Source organism: Parasteatoda tepidariorum, chromosome 7 (genome assembly GCF_043381705.1).
Source record: "Parasteatoda tepidariorum isolate YZ-2023 chromosome 7, CAS_Ptep_4.0, whole genome shotgun sequence".
Taxonomy (NCBI): Eukaryota; Metazoa; Arthropoda; class Arachnida; order Araneae; family Theridiidae; genus Parasteatoda; species Parasteatoda tepidariorum.
Window position 1 is genome coordinate 30,447,994 of NC_092210.1, and position 18,984 is coordinate 30,466,977.

Sequence of the window (18,984 nt, forward strand, 5' to 3'; positions counted from 1 at the left end):
TGTTCCCTTCAGTAAATAATTAGGAAAAAATAAGTAAATATATATGTAAAAAATAAAAATATTAGGAAAAGATAGCATGGCCCTGACATTGTATAATCATAAATATAACTTCATAACATTTACTTTTTTGCGTAATTCATGATCTATGCCTTTTTTTAAAATTAACTGAAATGTATGGAAGAATGAACGAGCATAAAAAAAAAAACTTCATATAAAATAGGAAAAAACAGTTCTTCTTATAAAACAGGAAGAAAAAAAATAATTGGGATATAAAATATCAAAAATTATACATTGTGAAAATAGATATATCAATTTTAAGAGATTAATATCTAGAGTCTATCAAGATTTTTCCTTATTATGTTGTATTGAAAAAAACGAAGAAGTAATTCATCTAGTTTTCACAACAATCAAATTTCTATTTTGTAAAACATCTGGCGAAAATTTTCTGTACATGACATTCAGTGATTTTCATACTTCAATGAACATATCCCATAGTCATTCAGATCGTCCTTAAAATTGTGATTTGTAAATGGGCATTTTTTAGATTATATCGAAACTTTTTAAAGTACCCGAAAATGAACCTTTTTTTTTTTCAATAAAAACAGGGCATTAAATTTTTAAAAAAATAAAATCAAGAAAACCTGAAATAAAAACCTGTTACTTATCCTTCTCCAAAATATGGAAGATATACCACACTTTTACGAAGACTTTTTACATAAAAATTGTTTCTCACAATGAAATTAATGAAAACTTTATGGTTTAATTACATCGGACAGATCCGTCAAGTTATATTTATTTACAAATTTTTAAAACATGCCTAAATCTAATGTTTACATTTTCAAACCTCTTTGTTGCCACCAAATTAAAAGTAATTAAAATAGTATTTATTAATTCATTTTAAAAGAGTTTGAAAACGTCTTTCCAGATTAATTTATGTGAAAAATCCAACTGAAATATATTTTGTCTTTTTCAGCAGGATTACTTGGTAATATATGTTAGAACAGAGAAATTTAAGACTGTGACATGGCATTTCAATTTTTCACTTACGTACAGAAATATTCTTCTTGTGGAATTTTATTAAGTAATGCCATGATTCGTTGTAAATATTAAGTACTATTAGAAAAATAAAACATTGTCCAATCAGATTTTAGAATTTTATTTCATCACTTCCTGTTCTGATTTTTGTAAAACTGTCTCTTACGACTCTTAAAACATTTGATTGACGGATTAGGCTTGAGTTTGATTTCTGCTTAGTTTTGGTATTATTATGACTGATAAATTGTGAAATACATGGTTTTACTACATGATTGAATCTATCCTGCTGTCATGGGAAACACTGATACTAAGCTGAATTTCAGAAAGGCGGTCATTCAACTCACGACCAAAACACAAGTAATCGGAAAAACGATATTTTGTCCAAATGCTAAGCATATTGCAATGTTTACCTTCTGTACCATATTTCGATATCATACTATTTAATCCGTTTAAAAATTGTTCATAATTTAAGCAGTGTACTATTTTCAAGTTTTTTACTTTGTCCTCTCATTATTATTTTGAATCTTCCCTGAAAATGTTTCAAGTTCTTTTTAATTTTTTCTGGTACATTCCAAATTAACCATGATTTCTTCTTTTTTTTCCCTCTCCTTTGGTAGTGTTGATACTAAAGAATTTGTTGTTATGCATTTTTTAATATCAACACTACTAAACTTTGAAATATACTAAAAAAAAATTTTTATAATAGCATTTTTTATTTATTTATTTATTTTTTTAAATTTTAATATTGAAGAATATATTAGATTTTACAATTATATGCTTTCATAATCGTAATAATATTTATTTTCTATTAACTGCTATTCTCTCAAAAAAAGATTTGAAATAAAATCATGCCTTACAGCTCATAAAATATTTGTGATAATATTATTGTATTCTTTTAAATCTTTTGTTTAAGTGGCTGAAATTTTGTCTCTCTTTAAAGTACTTCTTCTTATTTACAAAAAGTAAATGATGGTATCTTATTTTATTGTAACGTTTTGGGGAATGTTTTATAAATTTTTTCATAAACAATCTTATTTCAAATATGTTGAGGATGATTACAAATTTAGCATCTATTATTGTAGGCGTGGTATTAATCTTAAATATATTTGGTGCAACCAAAGGTAATTTACAGAGAAAGATATGTCAATTTTTTTAAACTAAATATTTCTGAGTTGGCAATTTAGGATAAGTAATGTTTTCTTTATTCAATAAGGCATTCATGGTTGAAACACAATTTTCACTTTAACCAATTTGCTTGATTGTTTTTAAATATCAATTTTTGTTACAACAGTACCTGATTAAGTTGGCTTAAAAAAAACACTGATCAACAGGGAAATTTTTCTGCAAATGTTAGAAATACTGTGAAATTTATTGAATGACATACTTTTAATATTTTTATAAACATATATATTGATATTTACTTTTTTGAATCAAATATTTTCATTAAATGATAAAAACTATTTTTTAGCCCATTGAAGCAAAAGACGATGTATTTTGGGATCAATTTTGGTCAGAAAGTACTCAGAGTGCCCAAGATGTTTTTACTCTTATACCTGCAGCTGAAATTCGAGCTCTACGTGAAGAATCTCCTTCTAATTTAGCCACACTTTGTTATAAGGCTGTTGAAAAACTTGTTGCAGCTGCTGATAGTTTGTGTAACACCTATACACAACAGCAAACAGGCAAGTCTTATTATATGACTGTTTTTAAAATTTGTATTTGCTAATGTCAATTTCTTTTAGGCTTTATAATTCTTAGAAAAAATATCTAATTAAACAAAATAAATTTTTTATATTAATTTATTTTTCATATAAATTATTTTAATTAATAGTTTAATAAATTTGAGTGAGTTTTAATAAATTTGAGTCTTTTGTAACTGACTTATCATAAGTTCCTAACTTATTGAAATTATTATAATAGAATTATATCTAACTCATTGAAATTATTATAATTTTATATTTAATATTTGCCTTAATTTTTTCAATAATAGTAATAATAATTTGATTTTATGATTCTAACTGTTTTTCTTTCTTCTTTAATCATTAATAAACATTGCTTTTTGTTGTTGATCATTTCATTAAGTATAAATTTTACTGAATACAGTTAAAAAAGAAAATTAGTTTTGTTTATTTGTAGAAATCATGCATTTTTTTTTCCAGTGTTGAATTGTGTGAGACTTTTAACAAGAATATTGCCATACATTTTTGAAGAGCCAGACTGGAGAGGATTCTTTTGGTCTAGTCTTCCAGGAAGGTCTAGTGATGAAACTGATGACGAAGTATGCCTTTTGTTTAGTTATATTTTCAAAAACAGGGATGTGTTATGCATTTTTTTTTAAAATTAAGGATACTTAATATTTTTTTTTGTAGATGCTTGTAGCATCTTAGATTTTTTAAATGAATTAAATATTTTTTCATTTAATTAAAGTGTTTTCATTCTTTCAGGCAGAAAATATGCCTCTTTCCCAGTCTTTGATAAGTGCTTTGTGTGTAAGTATTTTTTTTCCTTCACCTACAATAAATACTTATTTTTCATATTTATTTTTATATTTTTTAAAAAATATTTTTTGAAAAGGGCAATTAAAATGCATAATTAAATACATTATTCAAAATTAATCATGTTTGAGAACAAAATATACTTGTCCAACTATAAATAAATAACATTAATAACCAATTTTAATTTTACATATAAGTTGCATGCGCCCCCCAAGCATTGTTAAGCACTTCTCATTTTTTTGGCCATGAGATCAAATTACAACAAGATTCTTAATGCTATGTAAATTTGACCTCAGTCAGCTAAAAAGTACAGCACCCAAACAGGTATCCATCTTCCTCAATAGTGTGAAGACTTCAACTGCAAGAGATTTAACACACCACTAGGATTTAACTTCTGATTCATCGCTCACCAACAGCTGAATTAGAGGAATGTCCTAATGTCCACTCAAAATGCACCTATAAATCACATGCAGCTTTGTTTACTTACCATTATTTACGAAGTGTTCAAAATCTTTTCTGGATGTTTAAAAAAAAATTCATCACAAATTTTGATTTTCTTTGCCAGATAAATCTAAATTGGCACTTGAATTTGTACAAGTTATTAGTTCTGTTATGTGTAAGTTAATTGAGCTAAGATAATTTTCAGGAACTGCAAAATTTATTGCATACCTAATTACATTTGCTATAGAGAAAGCAAATTTTGAATTTATTATTTTTATTGGGTATTTGTATTTATACTTAAAATTGTTACTATATTTATTTTATTATTTACTTTTATATTTCTTTTCATAGGATCTGTTGTTTTGTCCAGATTTTACTGTATCTGCTGGGAAAAAATCTGGGCCAGTAAGTTAACTCAATAGTCTATAGGAAACTGCAGCTTATCTGTCTTTTTACACTAACAATAAGTATTTCTTTCAACTAATCGTTTTTCCAAAAGGAATATTTTGAAATAAAAAGAGAACATTTGTTTATTTAATATTTTTCTTTCATTTAACCAAAAATAAGACAAATGTTTCAGTTTAAGAACTAAACTCTTTGTCATAATATATTCAACATTCCTTTATTTTTTGTATTCTATCTCATATTTATGGTACTAAAATAATTTTTAAACTGTATTATTTGAGACTTAAAATTATAAAATGCATTAGTGTGCAATTATTCTATTTTTTACCTCTTGAGCTTGAAGCCAGCTGGCTGAATTCTGTATTGTTTACGTACTGTTTTCTCCACTGAATTTCATTAGGGAATGTTAATTTTCTTTTAATATTTTGAAAGTTAAATTGAAATCTGTGTTTGACTTCTAAAAGCAGTATAAATATGAGGCCCGTTTTAAAGATAGTGTGTTTAAATAATACTTTATGGAAAATTTCTAAAAAATGATAACATAACAAGTGTAGTTTTTTGGAGGGAAGGGCATCATTATAAAGGCCTAATGTACTTACAGCCATTGAAAGATTAATGGAAAAGTCTAAATCTAATCTAATCTATCTAAATCTAATTTGCATAATCTCGTAAGACTGTTATACATTAATGAAAGTGTGCAGATATTTATTACCATTTTTTTTTTCAGTCATAATCTAACTTTGAATTTAATTTATCTTCAACCATTTGTATCAAACTTAGTACACTATACTACTTTTTATTACTAACAAAAAATTTATAACAAACACTTTGTTAATTTAATTGAACACATTTTTAGGATAACCCTGAAGATCTCCAGTCTATTGACAGCTGTGAATACATATGGGAAGCTGGAGTTGGTTTTGCCCATACCCCAACTCATGTACCTCAACATGATTACAACAGGACTGAAATTTTAAAATTGTTGCTTGCCTGTTTTAGTCAAACTATGTATATGCCAGCAGCAGGTTACCTGAATATTATATTTACTTCTTAATGCTTAAATTTGTACATTTAATATTTTTTGTTTGGATGTCATGACATAGTTTTATTTTCTTTCTTATTATAATGTATTTTTAATAATGACAGTAAATTTAAAATATTTTCAACTATTGCAGATGTAAATCTTAACCCAAACAAATGGATTCAATATTTCACATCAGCTGATAACAGGTAAATAATTAAAAATTTTATGATTATTTTTATATCATATTATAATGAATTTTATGATTATTTTTATATATATATTGATTTTGTTAAATAGTTATATGAATGATACTAAAGAATATTTAATACTTTCAAAAATTTGCAGCAGGTAATAGTATACCACTTGTCACTTCACGGGTGTAGCATAAACAATAGCTTCATCCATATAAAAAGTTTGGTTCACGAGCCATTTAGCTCTCAGCTAATATGGAAGGAGACAGAGAAATAGTGTGAAATAAATATTTTATTTACGGTATTTATTGTTATTCGCAAATAATTACTAAAAGATATTTAATTATGACCTTTAAGCAAATATGAACTATTATGGCTTTTTTCTAGAATTTTATCATTAAATTAGCATTTTATGAAATAAATTAACTAATAAGAATTAATTGATAATTTTTTTGAAATCACATTATCGATGGATGCCCAACAATATTATCACCTGGATGTCTAAATGCCTTCCAGATTCTTCGGCATTCTTTATGTCAATCAATATTTATCAAGTATCTAACAATATCTCTGTGCTACTTGGGCTCTGAAACTATCCAATTTTTTCTTAATTACATGACAATAGAATAAGTGTTTAATTAATAACTTATATATTTGAAGAACGGAAAACATCACTATTTTTTATAGATTTTTTTTTTTCTCAAAATGAACCAGTCTGTTTCAGTCTGGCAAAGTTCAGAAATGGAAGACCTGTTACTTTTCTTGGCCCATTAATCAATTTTTATCTGTATTTCTTATATGGATAATGTGCACATAAATTGCATATCTCTCTTCTCCTATGCATTTTTATTGAAAGGCTTTACATTAATATGTTTTAAATTAAATTATCATATATTAAAAAATTCAACTTAGTAAAACTATGTTGATTTCATTTCTTTTGAAGCAGATAAAAAAAATATTTCTCAGATTTACTTCAGTATTGCACTCTCTTCTAGAAAATGAAATTAATTAAAAGTTATTCTCTCTTCCAAATAAGATACGAACGTTTTTGAGCACTGCTTATCCAAATAAGGAACTAACATGTAAAGAAATCTTTGTTCTTGGCCCTTTTGCACTAAATTATGTGACTGGAAATGCTTAGTAATGTTTTATGAGTACTGACAATTATTCTTTATGGACTATGACTGGACATAATCTGTTGGTAATTTTTTTGATCTAGTTTACAAGTAAAGAATTCTCCTGTCTTAGCCCTTTATTCACTAGATTATGTGACTGGACATAATCTATTCACACCACTCTTTATATCTTAAGTTAATTGTTTAAAATATTTTAATTCTAAATGAATAATTGTTTTAAAATTTAATACTGTGGTGTGCAAATGTTGCTTATATGAGTGAAAAATAAATAACTGTTTATTAATGTAAACAAAAAGAACTATTTAAAAAAACTAAAATAAGCTGCAATAATTTTATGTTCAAATGTCTCCAGCCAGATTAAAATTTTAATTTAATTGAGATTATTTTTAATAAATATAATTGAGAAATTAAAGTAACAGTTGAAAAAATAAATTTTATAGCCATGTCTTTTTCAGCAATCATAGCTGCACAAAAGTGTGGTAGTTAATATCAATAAGGTAATAATGTGATATTATTTGAATTTGTTTATATAAAAAGTAGTATTATATTTGTTTTTCACTCACTTCAACAGCAGAAAGCTTAAAAATAATTTAAAAAATATACTGATCAGAGACCTTTGTATGCCATTGTATTATGTTCTAGAAAATATTTTTTAGTTTAACATCCTATGTTTTAAATATTGATGATTATTTTAAACGTCTTGTTTGTATTTGTCCTGATATGATATTAATAAGACTGAATGATATAAAATGTATTAGGTGGCTTCCTCTTATGTAGAAATTACTTCCATTTTTTTTATTATCCTTTATTGATAGATTTTTTTATATACTTATTTGTTTGCATGAATGTCACAGAATAATTATCAGTTCAGGTATCTGAATTGTTTAGATTTAGTTTTGGTTGAAATCAATGTAAATTCAGTTTAGTAAATTGAAAGTGGTATAGCATAAAATTTACTACTACTTCTACCAAAAGTAAAAAAAGTTGGCAACTCTGTGTATGCCATTTAAATCTCCTTCTTCACGTATATTCAATAGTACAGTAGGGAACCGATTATCCGGAACAATCGGGACCATCGCTATTCCGGATAACTGATTTTTACGGTTTTCTGAATCGCTACAAAAAGCAGTTTTTTTTATTGTTAAACCCAACTAAAAAAAATATTTGGAAATAATCTTAAAAAGAAGAAAAAACGATGAAGTAATACACTAATGATTATTTCCAAAATGATGGTAAGGTAAACATCTTTCAAGAAAGAAGGAAAAATCCTAAAATCTTATGAGGAAAAAAAAATTTTTTTTAAAATAATGGCGGGAAAATGTATCGAATTTCGTTCCGGTCTTTTGGTTTTACGATTTCCGGATAACGAGTTCTATACTGTATATGCATATAATAGATAATAACTTGTTAAAAATCGCAAAATTTTTATATTCAATATTTCTTTTCATAAAGCTATACATATTTTTTTTCTATGATGAAGTATTAATAATTTTATCCTTGAACTAACCACTTTAAATTACCTTTTTTCTTTTCTTATAGACATGCCTTGCCACTTTTTACATCTTTATTAAATGTAGTTTGTGCTTATGATCCTGTTGGATATGGTGTTCCATTTAATCATCTTTTATTCACGGACTCAAGGGAACCATTAGTTGAAGTTGCTTTGCAATTACTAATTGTATCTTTGGATCATGATTTTAGAGAGCCATCAAATGAAGAAGGGTCTGAAGTAATATATGATTTGCTGAAAATAAAACAATATAAATTTATTATAGAAATTGTTTTCTAATCATTGTTTTAAAATACTAAATAATAAAAAAATATACAAGTTTCTCATCTTTTCCGAAAATGTATTGTATTAAGTAAAAAGCATATAATTGATTAATTGAAGCTTCTTGCTAAAAATGTGAATATAATGGAGGTGTATACTATTTTGTGTAGTATTTTTTTTCTTTTTTAAGGTTTTTAGTAAATTCTGTTGCCATATTAAAACAATATGTTTTGATAAAATTCTGTATTTACATTGAAATTTATACGAAAACAATTTATTATATTTCATATAAAAATGAACAAATTACTAGAAATGAACATTTAAAACTAAAAATGTAATTCAGTCACGATTTAAAAAAATTATATTTATTAAATTAAGCAATTTCATAAATTTTCTTTTCCCTGATTAAAATGACAGCATAAATTTTATTTAACTTATAAGAAATTTCCAAATTGATGGGCATGCTACTAAAATGGACAAAAATAAAAAATGACTATTTAAAACTAAAAATATAATCCAGATGTATATAATTGATGATAATTGAAGATAAATATAATTGATGGAGCGAAACCGTACCTGCCAAATAGTGTAATTTTACAAATTTTCTTTTCCTTGATTAAAATGAATACAGAAAACCCTATTTTATGGATGATAATTCCCAGAATTAACAAGTTATTCCAAAACTGTTTGGTTATTTTGGTTAGAAAATATCAGAGGATGTGGATAGATGCAGTCAAGATCTCACAGGCTCAGATGAATTATGAGTTTTAATTGTTATGTGGATGGGACAGGAAATATTTTCTTATATTTATCCACTCCATAGCTCAGAGAAGCGAGGTGTATTCTACTCTCAGTTTTGCAGATTATTTGATTTTTGTCTTTGCGTAGTGTGGCTCATGGTGTCTCCAATTTAATAAAATAAATTTCTTGATCTCTATGAATTTGTTATTTTCAGCCTCTGACCGCCTAAAAAAACTATTTCTTTTTATAAGTTTGCTATTGTAGTATCTTTTTTATGTTATTTTTTTATTAATGAAAAAGTTTTCAGTTCTGAAATGTTGAATAAATGTCTAATCTGTGAATAACATTTTGATGAATTAAGAGATTTTTATTTGCCTAGTTATCATTTTCATGTAAATGGTTGGGCTAAAATAAGATTATTATTTAATACTATTTATTGCCCGTGTAACAAAATTACTCAATTAAAGACAGTGTTCTCTCATTGTTATTTTTTTTATGTGTATTTTGCCATTTATGTGAATGAAAACATTCTTTGTGTATAGTGTTTTAAAGTAATATTTCTAATTTTTGTTTCATTTCAGAAATCTTTCCCCAGTAATTTATTCATTAACTATTTATCCCGAATACATAGAGAAGAAGATTTCAGTTTTATTTTAAAAGGCTTTACAAGACTACTGAACAATCCTCTGATACAGACATACATACCTAATTCCACCAAAAAAGTTCAGTTTCATCAAGAGTTGCTGATATTTTTTTGGAAAATGTGTGATTACAACAAAGTAAGCATCATTAGTAGTGTTTATAAGTGTTTTTCATTATGTATTACATTTTTTTTCATGTTATTCAGTTTTGGTATTTAATAAGTGTTATTTTTTAAAATGATTGAATACTTTTATAAGTATTTTTTAAAAAAATTGTATAGTTTTCTATTAAATTATTGATTGAAAATTATGTGCAATTTTAATTAAAAATAGTAATATTTTTTACTGTTAAAGTCTTCCTCTTAATGTAAAGTGATTTTCCTTGTTATATTTGCATGGTTGCTAGCACATCTTTATATATATAATTAAAATAATTTAATTCTTTTATTTTAGAAATTTATGTTCTATGTTCTGAAAAGCAGTGAAGTACTTGAAGTATTGGTTCCAATTTTATATCATTTGAACGATGCTAGAGCTGATCAATGTAAGAATTTTAGAAAAAATTTTAATCCTTTTTTTTTTAATTTTTGCTTTGAAGGAATTCAATCTCTTGAAAATAATTTAGATATTTTTTGTGATTTGTTAGAGGGTTTTTATTTGTGTGTGTGTAACTAAAATAATACACATTGAAAGAACAAAATTTTCTCTTCTTTGTTCCTTCATAAATCACAACTTTTTGATATAAGAAAAAGATCACTAACTTATAAAATATTCAAAAATAGAAGTTGGGCTATTTTAAATTAAGAATTCTTAATTAGAAATAAGTTTAAATGATTTTGTTTCTGTTATCAATGTTATGACGAAGTTGAAAAAGAAACTGCTATTTAAAACTACTTCATAAAATAAAAATGCTACAGAAAATACTTACAATAAATAATAAAGTAAACAATGAATGATTTAAATATCATACATGCGAAGTCTTTTTCTTTCATTCAAGGGAAACCTTATTATTTTAAGGGAAGAGACCTCCATTGCATACAATGAGGAATAATATATCAAACATTTCATCTGTCTATTGAATTGAAAAAAAATCTTAAACATAAATGAAATTCTGCATATTGTTCCTTTAATTTTCTCATTGATGCATTTTTTTTTAATATTTACAATGAAATAGCAAATGAATTTATGAAATAGAGAATTTATAATACATAATGTTAATAATGAGAGGTTTTAAAAAATTGCAGTCCAGAAATTGGTTCTCAAAAATTGATCTGCATTAGAAATTTTGCCACTTCTTAATTTTCAAAAATAATGTGTTGTTCTTGCTGTGAAAAATGCATAGAAATGTGAAGGCAGGATAAAAAAAAATAATTTATGAATTCTAGGTTTTGGTGATGAGAAATTGAAATGAATGAAATTATACTATGTTGGGCTGTCCAAATGTTTATGGTGGTGAAGTTTTCTGTCTAATCTACGCTTAAGTTCAAAAGTCAGCAAAACAATTATTTTAAATATAATATGAATATTTTTTCATTTTGTTTATTTTCATATGATATGGATATAACCATTATATTAAAATGGTCGCTGTTAACCATTTTTAAAATAAACTGTTTAAACTATTAACTCTAATAACTTATCTAATTTTTAATTAATCTTTTTCTTCTTCTTTTCCTCTAATCCCCATATCAAAGGTATAAAAAACAACTGCAAGAAATATTGTCTCAAATTTTATTTAACAAAAATACTAAAATAAAAAAATAGGCTCTATGATTAATATTTATAATAATAATTATATAAATTATTAAATATATTATTTTTTAGTAATTTTTTCCTAATTCTTGCCATTTAAATATTTCTAATAATTCATAATTTTAGACACCACATGGAATTACTAATTCCTTGTTTGAGAAGAATTGTGGCATCCTTTCAATGAAATATTTGTTGTGTTTTCTTTATTATATCTGTAATTTTTAATGTATTACTGTAAGTAATGTAAATTGTTATTTGTTGTGTTTTTTTTTCTAGCTCGAGTAGGACTTGTACATATTGGTGTGTTCATATTATTGTTACTTAGTGGTGAAAGAAATTTTGGAGTTAGATTAAACAAGCCTTATACAGCTAGCGTACCAATGGACATTCCAGTATTTACAGGAACACATGCTGACCTGTTAATAATTGTGAGTGTCACATAAGTATTTTCTTTGTATTGACAAAAAACAGTCTTGTATATTTTTATATAAAAATATTTTTACCATACAATAAATTCTATTTTTTCTTCATTTAGGTCTTTCACAAGATCATTACTACTGGTCACCAACGGCTTCAACCCCTGTTTGATTGTCTTTTGACAATCATTGTAAATGGTAATTTATAAACTTGTGTACTTTTGTATTTGTTACTATAATCACAATTTATTTATTTTTTTTTAAATTATGTAAAAATCTTTTTTTAAAAAAGAAAAGCTATCTTTTTCATTTTGTAAAATTTCTTTCAGTAAATAACATTGTATTACTCTCAGCCAAATAATTTTACATTATTTAATAAAAATATAAATGGCCAGAATTAGAAATAATAAAAAAATTCTTAATCACTAATCATAAAAATAAAAATCTATTAAATTGGTTTTTGAATAGTTTAAATACTCAATTTAATATTTATTTTTAAATTATATTTTTTTAGCCTAATATTTAATTTAATAGTTGACATGGTTTTTATTTCTATTAACAAATTTTTTTTAGTTTAGGAACTGTTTTTTTTTCTTCAGTAGAACTAAAGTGATTTTCCATAAAATTTTCTGAATTATGAAAGATTTACATTTTTTTTAAAGCTCATTTGACTTCCATTACAAAATTCTTATAGTTTACAATTCCTTACATAATTCTATGTAATTATACTCTGTTTTTACATTTTTGCTTCCTATCTAAACTAACAAATTTTCTGCACTATTTAGATTAGAAAAACTCCATGTGATTTAGATGAAATAATTTGTCTATGTATATATATAACTTATTAAATGAACATTTCAAGCCTAACATTAATTATGATATAAATTTCTTTTAAGGATATTTTCTTAATAGATTATAAAAATGTGTTAACGATTTAATAAATAATTAATTATTTATTAATATTTTATTAATCCTACAACAAAATTTGAATAAAATGTAATGAAGTTTTTTACTGTGCTTTTTATGAATTATCATTTAATTTTTACTTTAGAGTGCATAACCTTTTAAAGAGCCATCGGAAAAATAATTTGGCATTCAGGGACTACAATGAATTTAAACTATGAAGACATAATGTAGAAAAAATATTTACAAAGTATATGTATAGTGTTTTTAGAATAATAATAATCAAAAAATGCTTTTAGGTTTTTATGTGTTTCTGTAATGTCATTTTATCGGATTTTCAACTTTTCTTCATTTATTTGCTTAACTTTTTTATTATTTATAAATTACTTGTTTACTTTTTGTTCTAGAAATTTCAAAATTTTTAATCTTTTGACACTTTGAGTTGGTACCTGTTGTTCATTCCTATGTATATGCATATTTTTCTGAATGATGTTCTTGCATTTCTTGTTATTAGCTTAATATATTTAAAAGTTACATTTTATTCTATACTTTTTATTTTAGCTTAACACTAAAGTACACACACATACATAATCTACACTTTTAGTTATAAAAAATGTCTTCAAAAATTTTTAAAATTTCAACAATATTTTGACACTTTGAATTGGTACCTGTTGTGTATTCCTATGTATATCCATACTTTTCTGAGCTATGCACTTACAGATTTTGTGATTAGCTTAAAATATTTAAAAGTTACATTTTGTTTGTTCTTTTTATTTTAGTTTCACCCTATTTAAAGACTCTTTCTATGGTTGCGAGTACTAAACTTCTTCATCTTTTAGAGGTATTGCATAATTTTTATTATTATAAAATTATTTGAAACTCAATTGACTAATATTCAAACTTATTTAAAAGTATTCCACTGTTTAATGTAGCATAATATATTTGAAAGACAAAATTTGGCAATTTCTGTAGTATCTTTGAGTATACCTTAAATGAATTAAGTTAAGTAGATTTATGCTTTTAAATTAAATTTGTTTAAAGAGAATAATCAACTAGCTGTGATTTTAGAGCGATTGCTAAACTAGATGAAAATATTTAATTTCTGATTTTTTTTCCTATGAAAATTTTTATAAAGAAAAGTGGGGAAGATTTTTTAGACTTCAATTCTTGCTTTATTTAAAATAAATTTATTTTCGCCTACACAATAGCAGAAAAACCAACACTATCTTTAAAAACAAATTTTGCATGAAACCACCATTACAATTACTAGAAAGCTAATAGCTAACTCCCTCATATGTGTGGTTTATGATGCATATTATAAGGGAATTATTTATGAACTAAATATAATTTCAAATTGTAATCCCTAAATCACAAGGAATTCGACTTTTTAAAAGAAAAATATTGATAATAAGTTGTAAAAAATTTTATGAGGGAAAATAACCAAATGCTGACATTTTAGTACAAATAATAATGCATAGGATGGTATTACTCACTAAAAAATTCTTTAAGGAAAGCAGAATTTATTAAGAACAATCGTAGATGGCAAGTCTCCTAAAGTTGTGTCGAATAAGGCTTAATGTAGTTTTCATGATTTCACACTTGGGATAAATGGGTGATTTCTCCAACAGAAACCAAGTGAAATGTTTGGTGCTTATCTAAGATTAAGTTTTTACACATTAGTTATTAAAAACTTTAAATGTGAAATATTATAAAGAAAATACGAACTTCTAACTTTAAATAAATATATTTTACGTAAAATAAGACTAAGTATTTTTCTTTTCTTCAAGTCATTTAAAAATGATCTTTCAGATTAAAATTGTTTCATTGAGCTGATATTTATCTTTTTAGGCATTTAGTACTCCATGGTATCTTTATACAAGTGCAACTAATCATCATCTTGTATTTTTTCTGTTGGAAATATTTAACAATATCATACAGTATCAGTTTGATGGTAAGAACTATTTATCCTTCAAGAATTAAAAATTCAACTACTTGTTGAAATATAAAAATATTATAAGTATTTTTTTTTTTTTACATTTTAGGAAATTCAAATTTAGTGTATACCATTATAAGGAAACGCTACGTATTTCACTCCTTGGCTAATTTACCTACAGATCATAGCACCATTCAAAAATCTTTGAGCAAACGTAACAAGCTTGTGCCCTCAACCAGTACTATGAGTCTTAATAGTTGTGCTTCAGGTGTAAATAGCCAAAGTATGGAAGGCTCAACTCCTGCTAAACCTGCTGAAAAGGGAACTTTAAATGCCTCATTAGCTGCTACTCCATGTATGTTAAAATTAATAGTATATTCATTTGAATTACTTTTTCTTCATAAGAAATTAATATAGGTGCTTAATGATACTTTATCTATTTATTGTCTTTAGCTATGATTGTCACTCTCATTTCTGTAGTTGTAAACTAACTTTAATATTTAGCTTAAATATATTTTATTTGATAACATTACTTAGTAACAATTATCAAGCTAAATTCTTCTAATTGTTAACCATTTTCAGGTATTGATAAAATGACTGAAAGAGAACGTGCTCATCCACCTAGTGCTCCCACCAGTCCTACTGAAACATCCCCTCCAACACTTAATGATTCTGGTGAAGAAACAAGCTGTGCCAGTAAAAATCCTAATACTGAAAGCTCATCTCAGGGATTAGAACCAGAAGGGCAAGAAATGATTAATTCAAATGTCACAAAAGAAGATTCCACTTGTAGAAAAAAAGTAAAATATTGTGTGATTAAAAATAAAATGGGGGGGGGTAAAATTTTTTATTTTTACTGTGGAAATTATTTCAAGCCAGTTATTTCTAGTTTTTAAAGACCTGAGAATGCCTAAAAACATTTTTTTAGAAGACTAGTAGTTGAGGTAGTGATATCTTTTTCCTGGCTATTATTTTTTTATTATTTAAAAATTAGATTTGACACTCCAATTCTTTTTCATTTCCTGAACTAAATTGGGGCTTACAATACAAGACATGGAAGAAAGTTCTGATTTTTGAAGTTTTTTTTAATCTGTTCATTTTAATTTTATTCTATTCTCACATCTTGATCCTAAAAATTTTTGATGCTATTTTTTCATAAATAAATATTGTTATAGACGAGAGGGTAAAGTGTTAGTATTAGTCTTGTTTGCTATTTTGATTATTTGAAAATTGAATTATTAATTCAATTTATGTTTCAAAATAAAGACGTAAATTTTTTTTTTTTTTTTCAATTAGCCAACATCACCTCCTCTGAGTCCAACAAACTCGATAGATTCATCTGGTTCAGAAGCAGCATCAACTGCAACCAATTCTTTTCCAAGAGCACGAGCTAGTTCTGCTGCAAGTTATTCCACTGCTAGTTCAGTCACTGGTGTTCCTCCAAGTCAGTGGATACCAACTTCTGATTGGGTTGTTTCATGGAAGCAAAAATTACCTCTTCAAACAATTATGAGGCTTCTTCAAGTTCTTGTTCCTCAAGTGGAAAAAATATGCATTGATAAGTAAATATGGCAAAAATTTTAATTTAATAAATCATTGTTTGAAGTCTTTCTCTGTTATAAGATATGGTGAGAAAAGAGAAGTAGACAAAATGAATCTTTTAAAATTATTATAAATCTTTGCTTCATGGTCACTTTTTACAAACATAATTATGCAAAGATTTAGAGGGAAAACAAGAGCTGGTTTTGAGAGGATGCTATGCTTTTTATACTATCCAAACAACTATAAGCTAAGGTTCATAATACTGTCCAAACTCTATATATACTGTCTATACAATTATATACTATTCAAGCTATATTTCTAAGTGTTTTTAAAATGCTTATTTTAATTCATTGTTGTGGTGTTTAAACTTTGACAAGCTCTTTGGTAGCGTTATGCCTTTTTATGTTTGTTAACAAAAAGAATGTAAAAGAAAAAAGCTAAAAACAGATATGAATTATTCATTTATTTGCAATGCCATTTCAACAAAAGATCTCTTTCTTTCACCTTTTCATTGTTTTTTTTTTAATTTTGTCCAAAAGAAAGAAGAAGAAAAAATGCTTCTCCATATCATGAAGGAATCTGAATTCCCCACACATTTGTTAATCTAATTGGGCAAATACCTTTTTTAACTCATTACATATCTCAGTGGGTCTGTATTTCACAAAATAATTTTTAAAAGTTAAAATACTCTCTTAAACTTCAATTACTTAGACCTTTTTTTTAATAGTTTTATAATTTCTTGAATCTGTAATAAAAAAGAGATATCTATGTTTGAAAAGAAGTTGCTTGAATCATCCAGACCAAAGAAGTAATTTTGTATGACATTTGAGCATAGAAAAGAAGCTAAGAAGAAAAATTTGAGACAGTGGCTAATTAAAAAAAGGTTAAAAGAAACTGATACTTATTAGAAGTTAGTTACTGTGGACAATCATATTGCAGTATGTTTAAAAGTTATATATCTATGTAACTTTTAAAATGTCAATACATTATTTTGGATAAAGTGCTTAAAAAATATTGCATTTTTAGTATTGCAAATTTGCATCCAATATTAATTTGTTGCAATAAATTACCAATGTGTCTTCAAAGTTACTTAATTAATTGAAGAAATTCATTAAAAATCAAATCATTAAAATTTTGAATCAGTGAGAAAGACATTATAAAACTAAAAATATAGTATGCTGTGATTTCTGTGGTACTATTTGTCCTTTATTCACCTTGTCTAGTTTTCTTTTCATTTTTAACACAAAATATACCTATTCTTCATTTGGACACAAATAGTTCAATAAGTTAGTCCAATTTAATAAGGTCAAAAAAAATTTTAAATTTTATGTTAACAGTTTTTACACAATTTAAACTATAAAATTTTAATAACATTGGTTTAATAGTTTCTGAAAAATGAAATTTTAAAAAGCTGTAGTTTTAAATTTTTATTTCTGAATAGGTGTTTGACAGGTTTCCTTTTATATTTTGTCATTCTAAATTACTTAGTTTAAAATGAATTAAATATTTGTGTACCTGACAATTTAAATATTCTTCGAACATTTTTAAATCAAATAATATAATTATCAAAAAATATTTTTTGCATAGAATTATCTTTGGATAAATTTTAAAATTTAATATTTTTATATACACTTAAAGTGATAAGTGAGAATGACATAACACATATCAAGTGTATTAGCAATAAGAGGATCCAAACGTTCAACTGCTCGCGTCCTCGTTCGACATTAAATTTTGAACCATTAAGATTCACATTTTGTTAAGTTCAATCATTAGAACACAAGTTATACAGAATGCTATTTTTTGTGCTTGCTATTCACATGAAAAAATGCGAACTGAACCAAAATTATTTCATTTGTCATCTTTTTTTGAAATCTTAATTATTATTTTCTTATATACAGAGGGCTGACAGATGAAAGTGAAATTTTGAAGTTTTTGCAACATGGAACACTGGTTGGACTTCTCCCAGTCCCTCATCCAATACTAATTCGAAAATATCAAGCAAACAGCGGAACAACTATGTGGTTTCGTACTTATATGTGGGGTGTTATTTATTTACGGTAAGTTTGGTTTCCCTTAATGGTAGCAGTATAAATACATAACATTTTAAAATTAATTAATCGTCATTATAAATAATGTTTCAGTTCAGTTGAGCAAATAGATGTTCTCTATTCCTCAATGAAAATATTAAAATACTGTTAGTTATTTAAACTTGGTAAATTTATAGTATATTAATTTTATAGATATATATATATATATATATATATATGTCAATAAATGAGAAACTATAAACTTATAAATGTACTATAAACTATAAAAATGTTCATTTACCTGAGAGTACCTATTACAAAGCTGTTGGTTAGAGATGAGATTTAACTTTGAATTTGAAATAATTTCAATATATTAATAATTTTATACTTGAAAATTCAAATAATACATTACAATCTTTTTCTTCATCAATTATTAAAAAGCTAATTAATATCGATTGACATTTTAGGTCGCAATTGTGACTCAAATTTGTGTATATAAGCATTGAAATGCAATACAAGCGGTATTAAATCCAG

At 25.5% G+C, this 18,984-nt stretch overlaps 1 protein-coding gene across 1 annotated transcript in view; it reads left to right on the forward strand.

Moving 5' to 3' along the window:
* Positions 1–1,076: 1,076 nt before the first annotated feature.
* The window catches only part of LOC107444832 (protein HID1), a 23,039-nt gene continuing 5,131 nt past the window's right edge, over positions 1,077–18,984 (forward strand). Inside the window, exons 1-18 of the mRNA XM_043039986.2 lie at positions 1,077–1,392; positions 2,504–2,717; positions 3,195–3,313; positions 3,480–3,524; positions 4,323–4,376; positions 5,233–5,401; positions 5,552–5,606; positions 8,267–8,456; positions 9,821–10,018; positions 10,334–10,424; positions 11,906–12,057; positions 12,165–12,243; positions 13,728–13,789; positions 14,797–14,899; positions 14,991–15,236; positions 15,464–15,681; positions 16,178–16,443; positions 18,322–18,480. Of these exons, the coding sequence (XP_042895920.1) occupies positions 1,327–1,392; positions 2,504–2,717; positions 3,195–3,313; positions 3,480–3,524; positions 4,323–4,376; positions 5,233–5,401; positions 5,552–5,606; positions 8,267–8,456; positions 9,821–10,018; positions 10,334–10,424; positions 11,906–12,057; positions 12,165–12,243; positions 13,728–13,789; positions 14,797–14,899; positions 14,991–15,236; positions 15,464–15,681; positions 16,178–16,443; positions 18,322–18,480 (2,486 nt within the window). The 5' untranslated portion in view covers positions 1,077–1,326. The remainder of the gene's footprint in view (positions 1,393–2,503; positions 2,718–3,194; positions 3,314–3,479; positions 3,525–4,322; positions 4,377–5,232; positions 5,402–5,551; positions 5,607–8,266; positions 8,457–9,820; positions 10,019–10,333; positions 10,425–11,905; positions 12,058–12,164; positions 12,244–13,727; positions 13,790–14,796; positions 14,900–14,990; positions 15,237–15,463; positions 15,682–16,177; positions 16,444–18,321; positions 18,481–18,984) is intronic.